Below are 21555 nucleotides of genomic sequence, written 5' to 3'. Positions count from 1 at the left end.
GCTTAGGTAAATAAAAAGCAGCCCCCCTCTCAGTAAAAGGCGGGAGGGGGGGTCCCCTAACGTAGGGTCTAGGAGAGCCTGGGCTTTCCATGGCTTGTCAGGGGCAAGGCCAAGGAGGCTTAGGGTGAGAACACAGTGCCAGACCAGGCTGGGACCAAGAGGTCCAGCTAACATCATCCATGCCTTCTTTGAGGGCAAACGTCACAACCCACAAGCCCTCACAAGTAGCGACAACCCTGAAAGAAGTAGAAGTGAAAACCCAGACGCCAGGAAGGTGAGGGTCCGTGGGTGTGGTCGGGGGAGGAATGTTAGAGCCAGAGAGGGTGTGAGAGCGCAGGGGAGGTGGACTGCTGGAGGGATGCTGCGTCAGGAGAGGCAGAAGACAAAGGGGGCAGGAGTTCGCCAATTCTGAGTGAAATTGCCGCGTAGTGAAAGGCAGGCAGAAGAATTTCGGTTCCCGATCCGCCACGCCCGGCTTTGACTACAGTTAGTTTCGCAGATGCTTTCCGCCGCTCGTCCCGCCCCTAGCAGGCCCTTAGGTCGAACCATTTTGACGCTGTAGGGGTGGAAGTGAATTTTGGGCTTCGTCTCCAGAGCGAACCTGAGACATTTACTCGAAAAATCAAGATTATTTATTATGGGGAAAGGGTTCTTTGTCAATATATTTCATCTCTGTCGGCTCGGACTCCATATATTTGCCGGGGCCTGGTAGATTTAGAGCCGCGCTTTCCCCTTCCTTTTTCCATGTTTGGTACGTCCCCGTGCAGTACGTAGGCGGGGAAGCGTACATAAGCATCGACGCAGGAGGCGGGGCTGTTCAGTCCTCGAGGCGTCGGTGCTCTGTAGTGTTGGGATCTTCCTGCTTATCGGCCCTTGTGCGCGTGCGCGGACATGGCCTCAAACGGTAGGTACGGGCGCGTAGCGGTGGTGGCGCGCCGGCCTGGGGTCTCGTTCCCTCCGGGCTGGGCTTTAGTTTTTCTGTGGGGCCGGGGCGGTGATCGCATGTAGGATCGTCTTCCCGAACCACTGTGGCGGAAAGTAGCCGAGAGGGTGGAAGGGGGAGGTCGATGTCGCCATTTTGTTTCTTTCCTCTGGCGCCTTTCGCGTGGGGCGGGAGGTCTTTCCTTCCATTCCTTTTACTTGAAGCGGGGGTGGGAAGGGACGTTTCTCAGGGTTTTGAGGAGTGAGGTAAGGGTGGAAAGGCCCGGTGCTCGTGGCCCCCCTCCCCCGCCTGCGCTGGGCCCCGCGCTCGGGCCCGCTTTGTCGCAGTGCTGCATCCGGGTACTCGCGCGCGCACGCGCTCTGCTGGCCCCTCCCCCTTCCCCGCGGCGCGTACCCCATCTCGCTTCGTGCTGGCCCCGCTTTTTGTCGCGAGACTGACTGCGGGAGACCCCGCATGGCGCGTCGAGTACGGGCCTGGCCCTCCCGAGCCCCTAGGGAGGGGGCGGGACCGCCCAGTTCCCGCCTTGGTTGCCACGCGGTCGGGGGCGGAGGCTCGGCTTCGGGGCCGCGCGCCCACTTAACGGTCTGGGGGAGGGAGCAGCGGGAGGGGCTCGAGCCTGGGTCTCGGAGATCAGGGCCTAGGGTTTTCCCGCCTAAATTCCTCTCTGAGCTGGGGACTGGAAGGAACGTGCGCCCGTGGCCACACCGTCTCCCTTTCTGCCTTCCCTTGCGGGGAAAGGGCCTCATTTCCTGTTCTCAATCGATGAGTCGGTCTAGGTGCTGCGCATGTGGGGGAAGGGGGCGTTTTTGAAAAGCGCTTTCGCTTCCTTGGGTTTGCCAAGTCTCCGCAGCTCCCAAGAAGGCGGGGTAGATGGGAAAACTTGACTCTTTTTTCGGTGTTACAGGGCCAGGGGCTTGCCTCCTGAGCGGGCTCTTTGATGCCATGATCTCGCTCCCGTTTGGTGTCAGAGGGACTCTTTTCTCCGCTTTTGCCAATCTCCCAAGATTGGAACAGGGCGAAAAATGGCCTCTTTTGAGACTTTGTTGGCCTTTCTGAAGTTCGGGCTTAAATTCACACGTGCCCCATTTCAGCAGCCCTGGTGACTTTGGGAAGTTGCTCTATCTTGATTTTTGTAATAACTTTTTTCATAGAGTGGTTGTGAAAATGAAATATATGTAAAATGTTTTAGAGCAGTTCCTGAAATGAATTAAGTTTGCAGAAAAGTCTTTATGGAGACCTTTGATGTTTTCTGTAATTGAGACCCCCTTGGTCTCTGCAGAATTACATGTTTTTTTGTTTTTGTTTTTTGACGTGATCACCTTTCCTCGACTGCTGCTAGCTTGCCTTTCCCAACTAATGTGGGGGGGGGGGGAGGGGGCGGGGAATATATGCCCCAACCCCCCCCTTTTTTTCTTGATTTGGAGGACCCACATGCTTGGGTTAAGGAATTCAGTGCTCTGTCTCAATCTCAGGGTTGGCTGAAGATAATAATGTTGATTCTGTTTTTCTTCTGCAGACTATTCCCAACAAGCAACCCAAAGGTAAGTGTCCTGGGCTTCCAGCTATTTGGGGGCAGGGTGGTCAAGGTATCTTCTCCTTATTGACCTTGTTTGTTTTGCTTTGTTTTGGGCCCAGCTATGGGGCCTACCCCACCCAGCCTGGGCAGGGCTACTCCCAGCAGAGCAGTCAGCCGTACGGACAGCAGAGTTACGGTGGCTACGGCCAGTCAGCGGACACTTCAGGCTATGGCCAGAGCAGCTATGGGTCTTCTTATGGGCAGACCCAGAACAGTGAGTCTTTTAGTGGGGTTACCCCGCCTCTTTCTGCTCTTTCTGAATGTTGCTTTTCTTAAACCTGAGGAGTCTGGAAAATGCTGAAAATACTTGTTCCGTGTTTCCTTCCCCTTATCCAGTCTGTAACTCTTCTAAAACTTCTTAGAGGCGTTTGTTTCAAACAAAAATACTTATTATTTATGATGGACCTTTTCCCATTTCCCCTTTAAACATGAAAGTGAAATGGGGGGAGTGTGTTCCCTGAGAGAGAAACATTTTTAGGCTTGATAATTCATGGTGAGAATATGGCTTGCTTGAAAGTGTTTTAAGCCAGGCTAATACACAATAGGAGGTAGAATTTGCCCTGGGCCCTGAAGGGTAAATAGCTAATGTGAATATGCTAAGTGCTGTTACTAAATAGGATTTTCTTGGCTGCAATTAGATGGCAGTCCTGTAGACTGGCTCTGGAAGGTTGAGAAGAACTGTCTTCAATGCTTTGTAGAAAGTTGACACCTTAGCCTTAGAGTGGAAGAGAAGGGTAATTTGAGTGGGTGTGTGCTAGGTAGTATATAGTGTTTTTTTCAACCCAATCCCTGCCTTTTCCTCTCCTTATAGCTTTGTGGTTTCCTTTCTCTTTGTTTCGTAGCAGGCTATAGCACCCAGTCAGCTCCCCAGGGATATGGCTCAACTAGTGGCTATGGTAGTGGCCAAAGTTCCCAATCGTCTTACGGGCAGCAGTCCTCCTATCCTGGCTATGGCCAGCAGCCAGCTCCCAGCAGTACCTCGGGAAGGTAAGGGAAGGTGTTCAGGGTGGAGGAGCTTAGAAGGTTGGGGGGTGAATTGATAAGGAATGATAATGTGGCCGCCATAGGAAACAATTATGAGGTGTAACGGGGGCGGAGTCTGCACTGGGTATGGAGGATGGGATGTGCTAAAAGTGAAGTTTTGGGCATGCTGGCATTATGATCCTGTGTTTTTTTCCTCCTTTAGCTATGGTGGCAGTTCTCAGAGCAGCGGTTATGGACAGCCCCAGGGTGGGGGCTATGGACAACAGTCTGGTTATGGTGGACAGCAGCCAAGCTATGGACAGCAGCAAAGCTCCTATAACCCCCCTCAGGGCTATGGACAGCAGAATCAGTACAACAGCAGTGGAGGCGGTGGAGGGGGTGGTGGAGGTGAGAAGGTGTTTTCAGCATTGTTTGTTTTCTTTAAGAATATGTGTTCCCAAAAAAAAAAAAGTATGGGTTCTACTGTTTGACTCCTACATTGAAAGGATTTTAAGAAATCTTGTTATCTGTTCTCTAGCTATTTTTTTCTGTTTTGTTGAATTTTGTGCTACTTCACAGTCCTTTTTTTATTTTTAAGCATCCTTTCTTTCTGGACAGGTAACTATGGACAAGATCAGTCACCCATGAGTGGTGGTGGTGGTGGTGGTGGTTACGGCAGTCAGGACCAGAGTGGCAGCGGCGGCGGCTACGGGGGCGGCCAGCAGGACCGAGGGGGCCGTGGCCGGGGCGGTGGCGGTGGTTACAACCGTAGCAGTGGTGGCTATGAACCCAGAGGTCGTGGAGGTGGCCGTGGAGGCAGAGGCGGCATGGGGTAGGTATCTCATGAGCCAGGGAGTATTTTCAGGGGGAGTTTGGAGGGTTGCATGAGTCCCACTTAAGTCTAGTCCCTAGTGCATGGTTAGTTGTCTGGTTTTCTAGGAATTCGTGAGGGCTTTGATTTTTGGGGCAGTGTGTGTTTTCCTCGTACATGTCCATATTATTTTTGTGAAAACTTGGGAGGCAGAACTCTGACCCACATCTCTGGATAGAGATTTGAGTATTTAAAACCTCAATTTCCAAAGGAAAAAGAAAAAAATAGGTGTGTGTATGGGTTGGAGTCATTGATATCCTAGGCAGTAACCATGGGGGGGGCAGTAAAGCTTTTTCTGTAAGGGAAACTCATGATCCCTCTCCTCAGAGATAGTGGGGTAACTTGTAACTCGTATTCCCATGTGTCCTTTCAGGGAGTTGGTAATGGTTAACCTGACTTCCGCTTCCAGGAGTTGACTGTTCTTCCCGATTTCTGTAGTCATTTGAATCCATGAAGTTGATTTGCACTTATTTGGCAGTAATGATTTTGTGTGTGACTTGGTTTATGGAGTTATCTGAGTGGTGGACAAAATATGCTTGACAGTGGTATCCCACCTATTACTCCACTGTCCCCCTTCCCATGGCTACTTTAAAAATCAGCTTGCCCAACTGGACCTTTCCTCCCCTTCCCGCTGTAGTTGATTTGAAGTAAGCCCTTAGATTTGATGTTAAAGGAGCTGTCAAATATGTTGGTAAATATGATCTGAAGGACCTTATTTTCTATGTCTCCCTTGGAAAAGGGGAGGAAGGTCAGTGTGTTACTCCTTTTTTGGAAAAAGTAGGGTTTTTTAATGAGTTTGCATCTGGTAAGTATTCAGAGGTGGGCGGGGGCAATCTCAAAAACAGTACAAAATAAGGAAAACTCTGTTGTGTGTGTGTTTAATGCAAAACTTTAAAAAAAGAAAAACAACTGTTATGTGACTGTTAACTTGCTCTGCATTTTATGTGCCACAGGTATGAAAGGTGACATTGCAAAATACTTCGCTCTTCTCGCAGTGTAGAAGGGGTGACCCCGGGGGTGGGGGGGGATCAAAAACAGCTCAGTAGTTAGGATAGGGCTTAGCTAAGTTTGTCTCGCTTTAAGGGGAAATTGCCTTTGGTTTTGACTTTTTATGCAATGGGGTTCGGTCTGCTTGCTGCTTTCAAAGCAAAAACCACAAAAATGTGTTCAGGGCTACCCCAGCCTGGTGTGAAATGTCTTCTGGGTAAATCGGGGATAGGGCTTTTAAACCAACTACTGGGTTGTCAACCACCCACGGCAAGAGGAAAAAAACATCTGCTACATCGGAAGAACGACCAAGAAAAATGGGTCATTTTTTTTCCAGAGGAAATAGATATATAATCTTTTAAAGAGAAATTCTCAAAAACCGTGTCTGAGAAATTGCACACGTGTGTGTGACATGCTCAAAGGTCAGACAAGGGGTGGTCAGGAAGAAATGTATTTTAGTAGCTACTTGTATCTTTTTCCCAAAACACCCACCCATGTTTGGGGAACGTTAAAATCAAAAAAACACCCTTTTGTAGCCGTTGGAAGCTTCATGTCCTTTCTTCTAACTTGTCTTCTCCAGCGGAAGTGACCGTGGTGGCTTCAATAAATTTGGTGGTAAGTGAACAGAGTTTCCAAAATTCCCAACTCCCAGCAATGCTTTGTCTGATTGTTCATTTGCAGATGTGTTAGCGTGTTTTAAGTGGCAAAGGTTTTGAAGTGTCCAGAACCACCTCCAGAAAAGGGGTGGGCTAGAATGTCACCTGCGTTTTGAAGTGTCCAGAACCACCTCCAGAAAAGGGGTGGGCTAGAATGTCACCTGCTGCCAGATGTGTGCTAACCTGGAGGCAGGCAGGGTAAGACTGAGCAGTCATCTGGTACCAAATTGGTTTGACTCAGGTTAATAGATGTTTAGTAGGCCTCTGACAAGGGGTGTTGCCACACTTGGCACTTTGACCACCATCGTGAGAAACTGGAGTGTGTGTGCTGGAACACATGGTACCAACTTGGCTTTAGAATCCTTTTGATCAGTGTGTCCACGATTAGTGTGTGTGTAACAATCTTCGAATGTTTTAAATTTTGGGAGAGGAACTTGAAAATATTGCCCTGCCTTGAGAATGATGTTGGTTCACTTACATATATATATATATATATATATTTATTTTCACATATGTACTCAATGGTGTCAATACAATTCTACATATACGTACTTAAATTCTGCTTAGATGGGAAAATAGAAAGTAGCTCTGGGAAGGAAGGTGTGGACTACTTCAAAAAAGGTTGGAAGTATGTATGGCTCATGGGAAATAATCACCAGGTCTTAAACAGCACAAACTGAATTCATGGAAAAGTGGCAAATTTGAGAAGTCTCCCAGTAAACTGGAACTTTTCTGGTTTGGTTAACTAACACAAGGTGTCTTGATTTGTCTTGACATTTAAAGCCAAAGGCTTGGGTTCATGATTTAGGTGTCATTGTGTGTGGGTACAATATTTATATGTGGCGAATTCAGATGAACATTGGTAAAAAGACGGTCTCCGGAAAAAAATAGGGGCTGCATTATGGAAATAGAGATTGCTGGTCTGTTCCCTGGGACTTCCTTTAAAAAATAAATAGCTATTATGTATCTTTATTTTCATGTGGTTTTGGGGAATCTTAACACATTTAAGAGAATGGTTTCTAAAAATGAAAAATCGTTCGACAAGGGGTAAATGTCTTGATGTAAAAGTTTGGAGAAACTGGATGGATGTGCATCACATTGCTGGTGGCTGGTGGTGAGCCCACATCTCTCGGGTGAGAGAACAGGGCCAAGCTATGAATTGGTTTAACATCAATGGGTCTCCCTCCTGTCCCTCTTTCACTGGCCCCCCCAGTCTGCTGAGGACGTTTCCTAGCCTGAACTGGGGGAGGCAACATATTCTGGAGTGTGGAGTTGTCCCTGTGGGGACTAAGGTTACAGATTTTAAGGGGCCCGTGTCTTCCCTGGCCCAGCCTAGGATTTTCTCTTTCTGGGCTGGCAACCCAGGAGAGGGGTTTGGAGTGAGGCTGTGCACTCTTACCTGATATTTTATAAGAGTTGGGATTTGGAATTAATATTTTTCCTTGTCTACCCCTTCTGTTGGCTAACAGGCTCTTTTTTCCTTGTTTTTATTTTTTTTTCCATGTTACTTAAGGCCCTCGGGACCAAGGATCACGGCATGACTCTGGTGAGTTCACTGGTGGTACAAAGAGTAGCTAAAGTGGAGTCAGGACTTTGGAGATTTACTGGAACTAAAACAAAAGGAATCTGAAAAAGAAGGTGGGGAAATGAAGGGAAGGGAGTTTTAAGTGTAGCTGTAGTTAACAGAGGGAATATATCCCAAACACCTGACTAATGGGCTTCTTGGCAGATTAGTAGGCTTGGGGACCAAGAATCTATTTCTGACAAGGTCTCAGATGAAATTGATTGACCTGGTCTGGGGACCCCATTCTAGAACTGCCAGTTCAAAGCCAACAATTCAAAGATCATTATCAGATTAGCAAACAAAAAGTATTTAGTGAAGGTCTTACTTTATTTTATATTCGTATCTGTGTACTAGATTTAATGTAAAATGTGTTACTCTGAGGTCTTCACTCAAAAGTTGACAGACACTGGTGTATTTTGCTGTGTGACCTTGGGTGGCTGTCTCCTGAACTCTGGTTTCCATAATCAAAAACCATGTTTCAGAGAATAGTTGTAAAACTAAAGTTAGTGTATGAAAATGGCTGGCATATGGACACTCAGGTATTAAAATAGTCTGACCTAAACTAAAATATATTGATTACCGGCTTGGTACTGTGTCCTTAGTTTATTTTCTTGGCAGCTTAATACCAAGTGTTTCTTACAAGCTAGATCGACAGCCATTGACTTGTTTTTTTCTTGCCTTGTTTTCTCCAAATATTCGTTTCTGTGTTCAACGAGTAGAACAGGATAATTCAGACAACAACACCATCTTCGTGCAAGGTTTGGGTGAAAATGTTACAATTGAGTCTGTGGCTGATTACTTCAAACAAATTGGTATTATTAAGGTACTTGGGGAGCAGGGTGGGGTACTTACTATCAGTGTTTGCAAGCTTGAATTTTACACATTAGTAATAAAGTTTTAATGGTTGCCAGCTTCATTTGTTGAGGAAAGAACTGTAGTTAACATTTTTCAGAAACCACTTTTTAACACAAGAAAGACATGATTTAAGTTTATCCTATTTTTGAACTTATAGTCTCATTATGAGCTTAAGGTTTTATCCTTTAAAATGGAAGTGGGCAGTTGTTGCCCACAGGTATATGTGAGGAGCTGATGCGGTAATAACTGGGAAGAAGAGAGGTGAGGTTTGGTAACAGGTCTCAGGTTCTGGAGGAGGGTTGAAAGGTGGGTAGTGTTGTATACAACTATAAGATTGATTTAATCTCATTTTGTTTTCTTTCAGACAAATAAGAAAACGGGACAGCCCATGATTAATCTGTACACAGACAGGGAAACAGGCAAACTGAAGGGAGAGGCAACAGTCTCCTTTGATGACCCACCTTCAGCTAAAGCTGCCATTGACTGGTTTGATGGTATGTATGGGAAGGCTGCAGGGAGGCAGGGGACAGGGCAGCTAGCTGCAGGTAAACGGCTACATTTTGAAGATTTTTTTGAGTCTTCCCAACAATTACCTGTTAGGTCAATGTAGTCTCGTTTTTGTTTCAGGAAGGCAGAGTCTCCTCTTGATTGTACCATGTGTTTTTTTGACCTACAGGTCTTGGATAAAGTCTAATTTTATATTCCTATTTCTTTAGGTAAAGAATTTTCTGGTAACCCCATCAAGGTCTCCTTTGCTACTCGGCGAGCAGACTTCAATAGGGGTGGTGGCAACGGTCGTGGAGGCCGAGGGCGGGGAGGTGAGGAGAGAGCTATATTTTTGCTGGTGGTGTCGTGGAGTTGGGAGGATGGTGTGGGGTGGTAAGGGCTGTGTAGAAAAAAAAGATGAAATCAACAACTTGGATGTAGAGCCAGTTACATATCCTTTGTATATTAACTAGGACCCATGGGCCGTGGAGGCTATGGAGGTGGTGGCAGTGGCGGCGGTGGCCGGGGAGGATTCCCCAGTGGTGGTGGTGGTGGAGGAGGACAGCAGCGAGCAGGGGACTGGAAGTGTCCTAATCCGTGAGTGAAACTTTATTCCCATCCTCTTAAGAGTTCTGTGATCCTCAACTTCATGAAACCTTTGATATTTGATATCTGTGTCCTTTGCTATTATGATAGAGTTGTAGGTATTTAACAGGTACCCTCCTCTCCTTGCTTAGGTAAGGTACAAGCAAGCTTATTACCTAAATGAGCTCACTATAGTTGGAAAGGTATCAAGACTGGCTTCAGTAATTGCTGTTTTTGTTCCTGGCTTTGCTTCTGAGAATTCTTATCTGAGGCCTCAGTTTCCTTGTTAAGTAAGGTGTGAGAGATTAAATTGTCTTCTAAGGTCACGTAGAGTCTAGAAGTTCCTGATTCAAGGCTTTGCTCACTTCTCAGTCCTCCTAACTCTTCTTTTTTCTTAGGACATGTGAAAACATGAACTTCTCTTGGAGGAATGAGTGTAACCAATGTAAGGCCCCTAAGCCTGAGGGCCCAGGAGGTGGCCCAGGAGGCTCTCACATGGGTAAGGGGCAGGGCAGGTGATGAGTCCTTCATCTCTATGCAGGGAGGCTAGGGGGGAAGGTAGGATTTTGGTGGGAATATATAGATACACATCCACTCATCCCTTTTGTTTCTTTTGTCCTAGGGGGTAACTATGGAGATGATCGTCGTGGTGGCAGAGGAGGCTATGATCGGGGTGGCTACCGAGGCCGTGGTGGGGACCGTGGGGGCTTCCGAGGGGGCCGGGGTGGTGGAGACAGAGGTGGCTTTGGCCCTGGCAAGATGGATTCTAGGTAAGACTTTAAATTGAAATAAAAATTGAACAGATCATGGGATAATAAGGTTTTGGTGAGGAGTGGTTTCATGTTTTCACATTGCAGGTTAGATTAGAAAGCTGAGATTGTAACCCTGGTGGTGAGTTAGGAAGAAAAGGAAAACTGGGGCAAACTAACCTGTGGACCTACTCTCATGGGTGATGAGACATTTCTTGGGAGTTGGGCGGTGGGGCAGTTAAGATGTCTGGGGATGGGGTGCGGTGAAGGAGGTGATAACTCAAGCCTAATGAATATTTCTTTCTTTCAGGGGTGAGCACAGACAGGATCGCAGGGAGAGGCCGTATTAGCCTGGCTTCTGAGGCTCTGGAACAGCTTTTCTTCCTGTACCCAGCATTACCCTGATTATTTTGTAACCTTCCAACTCCTGATCCACCCACGGATTTTTTTTTGTGTCGGACTATGTAATTGTAACCATACCTCTGGTTCCCATTAAAAACCATCGTTTTAGTTAAACTTGGTTCCTTTCCCCCTTTCACTCTTTGAAGATTGAGGTCTGGGTCAGAAATGTTCTGTTCCAGATCATCCTGCCTGGCAGGAATGGGCAGGGGGAGAAAAGATAAAGTTCGTGTCCCTGAAAGTGGAGATTAAAACAACCTTTTTTTGGATATATGACTGGGATAAATGAAGAAAGCACTTTTGATGTCATGTTTTCCTAAATTTGTCCAACTTGGTGGGAATTTTACTACATCTATGTATTTTGCCGTTTTTAAGAACCTTTGGCTCTTTTTGACACTTCCAAGGGTGGAATTCAAACACATTATGTTTGGCTTTGTGACATACTCGGATCTGAGCAGATGGAGTGTACAGCCAAATCAGGTCTTTTACAGGAAGGTGCAAGGGTAGTGGGGAAGGTTAGCTGGGAACAGAAGATGTGTAGTTCCTTATATTTAAAGGACATGAGTGACTCCTTCCAAGTTCTCAAAGGCAGACATCTGTTGAGTGGTGTTTGTAGCTGGGTCACATTCATGTCCTGTGTATCTTAGAGGACTTTGGAGGTCCTTGGTATTTGGTTTTAGGATTGAGCCTTCATGCTTGGGTATAGGGGTGGAAAGCTCTCTTTAGGGGAGAGTTGGAGATAGGAAAAGGCGTCAAGTAGTAGTTTTGTAAATACCATATATATGCCTTCCCTGATTCCCAGAGACTTGAGGGTTAGGCCTTCTTTCAAATGTCAAATTGAAGTTTGGAAACTTACCATACCTGCCAGTCAACTGATGTTTGTGGCCAAGAGCAAAAATGAGGTAGTGACTAGACAAACCCAGAGCGACAGTTCTAAAGAAAACCCATCAGAATCCTTTCTTGCAGATGTACTTGGGACCACTCCTAGTTGGAAAGTGCTTGCCTCTCAACGTTTTTTCAAGTGTGCTCTTAGAAATTTTTTAGGTAGGCTGAGGTTCTCTAGAGAACTTCATCAAATTTTTGGTGATTTGAGGTGAGGAAGCTCTAGCCGAGAGGGGAGTGACCAAGCATCTTCCAAGGCAAGGTTTTCACTTGGCTCATTGAGCTTCGTGCATGGAGAAGGCTTTAGGTTTAAGGCCAGGCATGTGGCTGTAGTCTCCCAGGTGTGGGTAGACTGTCCTGTTTCTTTGACCTGCCTGCTTTAATGTTTGAATGGCCTGATTTAGATGGTTGAAGCAGCAGCAGCTTCTCAGAGAAGTTTCACCTCATAGGGTTCTGATAGGTTTTTTATTCCCTCCTGCTGGGGCTAAAGTGGAAGCTTGCGGGCAGCGGCGGGCCTCCGGGAGGGTCAGCGGTTGGCCGTGCGGGCTCTCTGGACGGGGGCTGCCTCACGGTCGAAGGAGAGGAGGGGGTTCGGCACGAAGCCGGTGGGCCCTCGCTCTCTGGGCTCAGGCACGGGGGACGCGCAGTGCAAGCAAGAACACCACGGAGACAAGGTCTGGGCACAAGTCTGCTTTATTGTTGAAGGGGGCATGGTTTTATAGGGTCTAGGGATACGTAAAGGGACTTGATTGGTGCCGGCGGGTGCTGTTGCTTGCGTAGACGGTTACTGGACAGTAGGCGGTTACTGGACAGTAGGCGGTTACTGGACAGTAAGCTGGCTAAGAGGTTAGGAGCAAGGGAGGGGAAGGGGAAAGTGGGCTGTCTAGATAACGGCTAGGCGGAAGACGGGAGAAGGGGAGAAGGAGGGGCAGCGCCAGCTGCCAATACTGGGCGGGAAGGAGACGGGGACAGAAGCTGCTGTTTTTTTTTTTTTTTTTAAAAGATTTATTTATTTATTTAATTTCCCCCCCTCCCCTGGTTGTCTGTTCTTGGTGTCTATTTGCTGCGTCTTGTTTCTTTTGTCCGAGAAGCTGCTTTTGTAGACCTTATTATTGGGACTGTTAATGTCAAGTGTTTTAAAGGGCCTTAGTGATTGGCTTTTCCCTAAAATATAAGGATACAGGGACCTTGGTGACTGATTATTGGGTAGTTCAGTTTGGGAGTACTTTCAAGAAGAAAGGATGAATACAACTAGGGAGGGAAGGCATGTTGGTGTCTGAGAAGCTCTCGGTGGTGAGAATAAAAGTACAAACCCTGTAGGTTTTCTACTTTTGTTGCATCTCCTAGTAATAGCCAGGAAGAGACTTTTTTTTTTAAAATTGGTGAAGATTTTGGGCAAGTTCTTTATTGTATTCAGTGCAGTCTTGAAGTGCTAGGTACCTGGCTTTTGTGAGTTGAGATTGGTACAGGCAAATTGAAAATGAGGAAGAATGGATTGTGGGTGGGAAGAGTTGTACTGCAGTTGTTGGCATAGTTCCTTGATTTAGTTCTAGAGGTCAGACCTGACAGTTTTTCCCGTCACATGCCAGGCCTCCCTGGTTTCAATTAGTAACCTGGATATAGGACCGAGTGAAATGAAGTCAATGATAGGTAGGTTAACCAGGAGCTACAGTCTAGGGGCCAATCTCCATGAGACTACAGGTGTTGTACTTAGATCTCTGGGCACGCTTCTTCCCATTTTTAGTCTCTTCCCTTTACTTCACCCACTTTGGAATCTTAACCACATTTCACTCTTGTTAATCTGCAGTAGAAGCTAAATTTATGTGGGGTCCCGTTTGCAACCATAATCCAGCAGCCTTTCCAGGACTTAAACTCCTTGTCCTACTTTTGACCCCTCAGTACTTGGGAAGCCCTTTTGTCTTTTAATTTGAAATAATTTTAGACTTAGGAAAGTTTGCAGGAAAGTAAGAGTTCCCATGTACTTTTTCCCCAACTTCTCTATTTAACCATAGCATAATTATCCAAAGCCATCGTTTTTTTATACTTACCTTGTCCACCTTTGTGCCACAATAATCTTTGTGTGCTGAATTGAGAATGTATGAAGAGGTTCTTGCTTTAGGGCTTTTTAAAAAAAATTATGGGGCCCTTGGTCTTATGGTGTTAGCAGTTATAAGAGCTTTTGGAAAGCACTGATTCTACATTTCCCAATATCCTTGAGATAGGAATGGACTTGGAGGAAGTATGTTATGAGCAGGGCTCTGAAGTATGTTCTCTGCTGCTGGAAAGCTCAGATCTTTGGCTCATGACTTTAGCCCTACATCCTGGGGTGATAATCCAGAGAGAAGGCTCCTGTAACTGGAACAATGAGAGCCCTCTAGTGGGGATGCTAGAGAGCAAGAGAAGGAGCTTGCAATATTGGGGTTGTGCTGTTTTGACTCAAGGACCAGTGATATAGTGGGGAGGCAAGGGAGTGAACAGGGTCTGCAGGAGGGAGCAGGAAAGCAGCTTTGCAGATGGCATCTACCCACACGCCCCTCACCGAGGGTGGCATTGTTGCACAGTTGCACAGGTGTTCTGTAACTATTGAGCTGTTGAATGCAGTCTTTTTTTTGACAAGTAGATATAGGCTTTTTTTTTTTTTTAAAGATTTATTTCCCCGTCTCACCCCCGCCCCCTCTCCAGTTGTCTGTTCTCTGTCTATTCGCTGCCTGTTCTTTGTCCACTTCTGTTGTTGTCAGCGGCACGGGAATCTTTTTGTTGCGTCATCGTGTTGTGTCAGCTCCGTGTGTGCGGCGCCATTCCTGGGCAGGCCGAACTTTCTTTCACACTGGGCGGCTCTCCTTACGGGGTGCACTCCTTGCGCATGGGGCTCCCCTACGCGGGGGACACCCCTGCATGGCAGGGCACTCCTTGCGCACATCAGCACTGCACATGGGCCAGCTCCACACTAGTCAAGGAGGCCCGGGGTTTGAACCGCGGACCTCCCATGTGGTAGATGGATGCCCTAACCACTGGGCCAAGTCTGCTTCCCAAGGCTTGTTTTATTGAATGGTTGATCTATATAACTGATGAGACCACTATGTTCAGACAAAGGGGAGCGTTATTTCTTGGTTTCTTACTCCTTTGACAGTCTCATCTTCTTGGCCTGTAGTTGCTCCTCATGTGCCTCCTTGGTCTTGGACCTGTGGGCTTCAGCCTGGTCAGCCAGGAGCTTATGCACCTTGTCTGCCTTCAGCTTGTGGGAATGTTCCATGAGAATCCGCTTATTATTGGAATACTATTCCCTTTCACCTTCAGGTACAGGCTGTGTTACATGCGGCTGTCAATCTTAGATTCACATTGTTTTCAGAGCAGCTGGCACAGAATTCTCTCCTTCCGGATTACCTTCTCAGGCATGTGAGCATTGGCAGTAGCCTTTTGCTTTACCTTTGCCCATATGCCTGCTCTTCTGGTGGGCCAAGGTGTTTTTCAGCATTGAGCCGGCAATGAACAGTCACAGGCTTGCAGATGGTCAGCCCATCTTTGATCAGCTTCCAAATCTGCTGATGGGAGTTGGCATTGGCGATTTTTGTTGGTCTCATTGGGGTCTAAGCAAACATTTCCACAGTGGAGGACACTGGAGGCAAGCCTCTTGTGAAACCAGTGCATGCTCATGGCTGCAGCAGCAGCGCTGAAAGGCAGTGCAGTTCAGGGACCTGACCAGTTGATTCTAGCCTGACTGGGTTTTTTGTTTTGATTTTCCCACAGTAGGGATGAAACAGGCCCACAAGGAGCTCTGTGTCCCTGAGTGAAAAATGGGGCAAGTCATAAGATTTGTCTCTGCAAATCTGCCTGCCTGTTTATTATGCCTCTCCCCCTTTCTTAGATGGCCAGAGCAAAATCCTCTCTACAGCTGTGTACTTAATTTGCATGTATTTATGGATGACTTGGTGCTTTGGTTGAAAATGCAGATTCAGATTTAGTAGTTGGGGATGGGTCTCAAAGTTCTGCCTTTTTTTTTTTTTTTAAAGATTTAATAACCAGCCTCCCCCTCCCCTCCCCCAGTCTGCTCTGTCCATTTGCTCTGTGTTCTTCTGTGTCTTATTGTATTCTCATTAGGTGGCTAACCAGTCCTGGGGCTTTTCGGAGTCGGGGAGAGGCAATTACTTGTGTACCACCTCAGCTCCCCTGTTCTGCTATATCTTGTTTTCTCTCTGTGTCTCTCTTTTTTTTTTTTTTAAATATTTATTTTTTTAAATTATATTAAAAAATATATATGAGGTCCCATTCAACCCCACCGCCCCCGCCCCCCACTCCCCCCACAGCAACACTCTCTCCCATCATCGTGATACATCCATTGCACCTGGTGAGTTTATCTCTGAGCATCACTGCACCCCATAGTCAATGGTCCACATCATAGCCCAGACTCTCTCACGTTCCATCCAGTGGGCCCTGGGGGGGATCTACAGTGTCCCGTAATTGTCCGTGAAGCACTATCCAGGACAACTCCACGTCCCGAAAACGCCTCCACATCTCATCTCTTCCTCCCGTTCCCCACACCCAGCAGCCCCCATGGCTACCGTTCCCACACCCATTCCACATTTTCTCTGTGGACATTGGATTGGTTGTGTCCATTGCACACCTATGTCAAGTGAGGGCTTAGATTGCACATGGGTACTGGATGCACTCTTCCCGCTTCTAGTTGTAGACACTCTAGGCTCCATGTTGTGGTGGTTGACCTTCTTCAACTCCATGTTAGCTGAGTGGAGTAAGTCCAATAAGTCAAAGTGTAGGAGCTGAAGTCTGTTGAGGCTCTGGGCCTGGGTGTCATATTATCAGTCCAGAGATTCAAATCCCCTACATATATCTTAAACCCAGCACCAACTACAATTCCAATAAAGTAGCATGCAAGTCTTGTGAAAAGAGATCCCCTCTGAGTCCATTTCCATCACGCAGAAACACCAGCTCCAAAGAAGGGCCATCTGTCATGGCAGTGAACCCCTTCTGCCATGACCATAGAACCCGTGGGTCTCTTTATCCCTCAAAAGAACCAATACCTGGGGTTGTATCTACCTTATCTGTCTCTTAGACTCTGTTCCGTTGTACATAGGGGTATTCCTTCTGACAACCTCCAGACTCTTTTTTAGAGACTCACAGCCTTATAATCTCATTTCTCCTTTCCATTTCCCCCTTACATTAGGTCAAACCGCTTCCCGAAGTCATGTTGTTATATGTAGACAGGTATATTCTGCTGTTCCGCCTTGAATCTTTAATTCAAGGTCATTTTCTAGTTGCTTCTTGAGCTGGTATGTGGTAGTGATCCCTCGGTGCCAGGGAGGCTCATCCCCGGGTGTCGTGTCCCACGCTGGGGGGAATGCATCACATCTACACGCTGAGTTTGGCTGTGAGAGTGGCCCATTTGAGTAACATGAAGGCTGTCAGGAGGAAACCCCCAGGCACAATGCTACTCTAGGCCTTGTTCTTATTGCAGGTGCATAGGCTCAAAAGTGTAGCCATTAGTATCAAGAGCCCACTGTTGGGCCCTCCTTCCTTCCTGGTTCTTGCCGTTGCACCTGGAGGATTGCCGCTGCTCTCCCAGGGCCCACAACAGTGACCCCCCGGTCAGGAGCCCAGTACCCCCCCAGCTGTTGTTTTTAATTGTTTCCACTATGAGTATATATAGACATTACCATATACCCTGGGCATATGCCCTGTATAACTCCCTGTCAACCATATATATCCTGTCAATAACATCCCATATCAGTATTCCTCCGCTGCCATTGTTGAACCACTCTGTGATCCAAAACTTCCCGTAAAGTGAATCCCAACATAATGTCAGCTTCAGAAGAGTCTTAGATCATCAAAATTCATATATACAATATACAGTATTTCCCCAGATCCACCATAAAACCTTTTCCCTTCCATAGCAATAATCTTTTAACTTATTCATATCATATTTCCTGAAACTGATGTACAGATTCCGAAACTATAGTTTTCAAACAAGGTAACATTTGTGCTTACTATGTGGTCCATACTTTAGGTTGTACAGTTTTCTAAATTTTTTAGTTATCCTATGTTTTGTCTTATGCTTTTCATTATTAGTCTGTCGTCCCCTATAAGTTTTTGGTGTAATATTAGCTGTTTTATATTCATCCTCGTGTACTCTCACATAACTCCTCTTTTGCCCCCTTATTTACCTTTGTTCCATCCATTGCACGTCCATTTTCCCCTCCCCTTAGGGCCCACAACGCCTGCCAATCTAATGCCCTGGGAGCCGTCCTTTCTCATGAGAGATACAGTTCTCTCTATTCGACGGCATTAGTCTTCCCCAGGATATGGGTCCACCCCACCCAATGGTAGAACCCACCTTGGCAAAATGAGCCTTCAGCTATTCCCTCCGGAGTCCGTCCCGCATCAGACCATCTCTGTGTCTCTTGTTGTGTCATCTTGCTGTGCCAGCTCTCCACATTGTCCAGCACTCCTGCATGGGGCTGCATTCCCGCCTGGGCTGGCACTTCACATGGGCCGGCTAGCCGTGTGGGCCTGCGTGCCCTTGCCAGGAGGTGCCCTGGACCTCCTATGTGGTAGACGGGAGCCAGTTGGTTGAGCCCCATCCATTTCCCAGTTATGCATTTCTAACAAGCTCCCTGGTGATGTCGATGCTGCTGGTTCACCACCACCCCTTGGGGAGCAAGGCTCTAGGCCTTGGCAGAGACTTAATTTTCTGCTCCTTCCCTCCATCTTCCTCTGAAGGGAAACTTGACTTTCTGCAGAAGCAGTCCTAGATAAGGGGTAAGAAAAAGCTCCTTTAGGAGGGTCTGGGTCCTGCAGGTGCTTTTTTCCTAATTAGCTAGCACAAGCCTAGCCAGTACTGACTTCTGGATTTTTTTCTTGGTCTTGTCAAGCTTGTTTGGGAGTCCACACATGTTTATTATTTGAGATGTATTCTGAGCGTTGAGAGGAAGGAGCTGGGAGCACGAACACATGGAGGTGACTGGTAACACTGTACTTGCTATGGGTGTTTTGTTATTAAATGATGAGCTCTAACCTCTTATCCCCACTACAGATGGGGAAGCTGAGGCACAAATGCTTGATGGATGAGAAGGTGGTACTGGGGTTTGAGTTTTTCCAACCTTTGGCTGTAGAACTTTGCTGTTACCCCTCATTGTGCTATGCCTAAGATCTGAGGAAAATTTTGGATAGAACTCTCCTTGAGTTGCTCTGCCCTAAAAGAAACCTCCAGGAAATTTTTTCTTAGGGAAGCTTTTTTTTTTTTTTTTGCTTCAAGTCTGCTCTGTTATCTGTAGCTGCTATTTTGAAGGATACCTGGCATGCATGATCTGGCCCCATGTTATGAGAACCATTAGGTCCCCGTAAAATTTTATTTCTAAAATTCCTGGATGCTAGAGATATGTAGGGACTTATCGTTTATTTATTGCTCTACATGCAAAAGGCAGGTGTACAGAGGTTGAAAAGATAAGTCTCCCTTTATGGGGCTCAGTTGAATGGAGTCTTCTGAAACTAGACTGCCCATGTGGTTGGTTATGCCACAGACTGGGAGCTCAGGGGTCCGTGAGCTTGAATTGAAAAAAAACAACTTACTATATTCTCTGAACTCCAGTGTTGAGTGTCATGAAACTATCTGCCTTTTTATTCTGAAAAGGGGTCCATGGTTTTCACAGAGGTGATGATGGGGTGGAGTGAAGGGAGCAGTGAATCCTGCTGGTCAGTGCCTGTGCTAGTGGGACCCTAGAAATTAGTGTGGCCTTTGCTCTGCATTTAGATAATACGTCTCACCGAAAATGGCTCTAATTTTCGTGGCCTTTGCTTGGTGGCCTTTGCTCTGCATTTAGATAATACGTCTCACCGAAAATGGCTCTAATCTGGCAATTTTTTCATTGAAAAATGCAAAAGATAAGCTGTGTGGACTAAATGCCTCTAAATTTAGCCTCCCATGGTTCTTGGCTCTTCTGTACATGTCCCTGTTTTACCTTTTAAACCCAGGCTACAGAACTGTTATAATCTCCAGGGCAGACCCTCTGGGATAGCACTGGGGGAGCCACCAAAGGATGAATGAGGAGGAGACATGTTCCATGGAGACCATGAGGCAGCAAGGGTGGAGGAAGCACGGTTTGTAGACTCGCGCCCTAGAAGCAGGCAGTGAAACCAGAGTATCACCTGTGTACACGGCCTTTGGAAATTTTGCTTTGCTCTTTCTGCACTTGCTTCTAGGCTGGAAGTAGGAAAAACACACACAAGTAGAAGCTGGTTTTGCATATATTGTGTATAAAAAATCAAACTCAGGATGTGTTGGCTGGGATTGCCAGGGGTTGGATGTAGGGCTGCTGCTGGGGAAGATGTCTCAGTGCTTCTCCAGGTCCGCCACCAGGAAGGGCTGGGTGTCCTTCAGAGCCTGGAGGAGCAGGTCCTTGCAGGTCCCGTTCCAGGCTGGAGCAAAGCTGAAGAGCTTCCTCATCTTGGATGGGTTGGTGGACTCGGCCCGCACTGCCTGGTACTGCCCGTCCGTCAGGACCTTCCCATACAGGGCATCCAGCACCCCGTCCACCTCCGTGACCCGCATGATGAGGGCTGCCCGGTGCTGGTCCACAAAGTGCAGTGCTGGAGGCAGGAGGGAGGAGAGCAGGTGAGCCAGCACCCAGAGGGGCTCACCCACCACTTTGTTTCATAAATCCCTCTGAATGCCGCCCTGTGCGGGACTCAAGGAGGGCAGCCCTCCAGCACTCGGGAGAGTGAGATGAGTAGAAGCTTGTCTTTCCCCTCCCGGCCAGGCTGGGCCGCAGGAAGAATGTGAGTGGGTGGGAAAGGGTGTTCCCGACAGCGGGGCGGGGCAGGAGAGGCGCCCCAGTAGGCGAGCTGGGGCCTGGGGGACTCACCTGGCTGGGCCGCCAGCTGAGGAGGGGCCGTGATCCCAGCGGGCGCCGGTCCAGGGCCTGCAAGGAAAGGAGTCCCTTAGTGTCGCCAGGGTCGGGGCCCCTGGGTCCGAATGCCCAGGCAGGGCCAAGCGCGGGAGGCTTCCTTCCCTTCAGGAGAAGCCTTCTGCAGAGGGCAGGAGGAACGGAAAGCGAAAGAGCCGAGCGGGCAGGCGTGTGGGTTCAGCGAGGGCGAGGGCGAAAGCGCGGGGCGAGAAGACGGGCCCTGCGGGAGCGGCGGGGGCGCGCTCACCCTTCTGCGTGATCTCCAGCAGCTGCACCGACGTCTCCTGCATGCCCATTTCGCGCAGCACGAGTGCGGTGAGCTCGGCGCCGTACGCCTCCAGATAGAAACTGACGAGCTTGTCGGTGAGGTCCACGGCGTCCATGGGCAGCAGCGTCCCCCGCGGGATGCGCCCGTAGCCGTCGCGCAGCGGCACCGACAGCAGCTTCAGCTTGAACTTCTTGAGCTCGTCGGCGGTCAGGTTCTCCAGCGCCTCCAGGATGGCGTCGCGCGCGCGCCCCATGGCTCCGGGATCCTCCGCTGCCACCGGCGCCGCTGCTTGCCTGGGTTGCCCGCAGCGGACCAGGAAGTCTGCTCCGGGGCGGGACCTGGGACTCACCACCTTCCCCCAACTCCCGCCTCCGCCCCAGCCTGTCGCCCTCGGGCCAAGGGCTGCCCGAGCGACTCCGTTGGTACCCGCCCACTGTGACCTCCGGACTTGGTTCCCTGGCCATCGGGGGGCGCCAGGATCCCGTCCTCCGGCTGGTCCGCGAGGCCGGACCCGGGAGCCCGGGCGGAGAGGGGCTCATGGACGGCGCCTGTCTCCCGGGCTTGCACCCGCTTGCCCAGAGGGCACCTGGGCTCGCTCTCACCGAGTCTCCTGGAGTGCCAAAGCTTAGGGGAATTCCAGAACCTGGAATCTCCACGTTTCCCTGAACCTTAGCATCCTCCCTCACATGTCACAGAATCTTGGAATCACAGAACCATAGCAGCCAGAACCACGGAGCTCCCTAAATTCCACATACTGGGGCGCAGTGGGGTGTAAAAAAAGGGCAGAGAGGCTGCCTGTGCTTTATCTCCCTTGAGGCTCAGTTTCCTGCCCTGACATCGGGAATAATAACACTCA

General features: G+C 48.2%; 2 protein-coding genes and 1 pseudogene across 3 annotated transcripts; 1 reads left to right on the top strand and 2 right to left on the bottom strand.

The window, feature by feature from the left end:
• The first annotated feature begins 799 nt into the window (after nucleotides 1-799).
• FUS (FUS RNA binding protein) lies at nucleotides 800-10751 on the top strand. 2 transcript variants are annotated; one of them, XM_004479424.5, is made up of 15 exons: nucleotides 800-904; nucleotides 2460-2484; nucleotides 2579-2733; nucleotides 3365-3506; nucleotides 3706-3890; nucleotides 4101-4314; nucleotides 5921-5955; nucleotides 7510-7542; nucleotides 8280-8383; nucleotides 8780-8909; nucleotides 9132-9233; nucleotides 9375-9498; nucleotides 9885-9985; nucleotides 10109-10256; nucleotides 10546-10751. In XM_004479424.5, exons 1-15 carry the CDS (start codon nucleotides 892-894, stop codon nucleotides 10583-10585), a joined length of 1551 nt encoding a protein of 516 aa, XP_004479481.1. In that variant the 5' UTR covers nucleotides 800-891; the 3' UTR covers nucleotides 10586-10751. The 2 variants fall into 2 exon arrangements, with proteins under 2 accessions (XP_004479481.1, XP_004479480.1); XM_004479423.5 differs by having other exon boundaries at nucleotides 813-904; nucleotides 3362-3506.
• A 3880-nt stretch (nucleotides 10752-14631) lies between these two features.
• LOC101431557 (large ribosomal subunit protein eL19-like) lies at nucleotides 14632-15170 on the bottom strand (annotated as a pseudogene).
• Nucleotides 15171-19754: 4584 nt separating this feature from the next.
• Nucleotides 19755-21089, bottom strand: PYCARD (PYD and CARD domain containing). The gene is made up of 3 exons (XM_004479426.5): nucleotides 20679-21089; nucleotides 20390-20446; nucleotides 19755-20114 (listed from the first exon to the last, which is right to left on the bottom strand). The coding sequence occupies exons 1-3, from the start codon at nucleotides 20950-20952 to the stop codon at nucleotides 19858-19860; spliced, it is 588 nt and encodes a 195-aa protein (XP_004479483.1). The 5' UTR covers nucleotides 20953-21089; the 3' UTR covers nucleotides 19755-19857.
• Between the last annotated feature and the right edge of the window lie 466 nt (nucleotides 21090-21555).

The sequence above is a fragment of the Dasypus novemcinctus genome, chromosome 23 (assembly GCF_030445035.2).
Source record: "Dasypus novemcinctus isolate mDasNov1 chromosome 23, mDasNov1.1.hap2, whole genome shotgun sequence".
Taxonomy (NCBI): Eukaryota; Metazoa; Chordata; class Mammalia; order Cingulata; family Dasypodidae; genus Dasypus; species Dasypus novemcinctus.
This window is presented reverse-complemented; position numbering and strand designations above follow the sequence as displayed.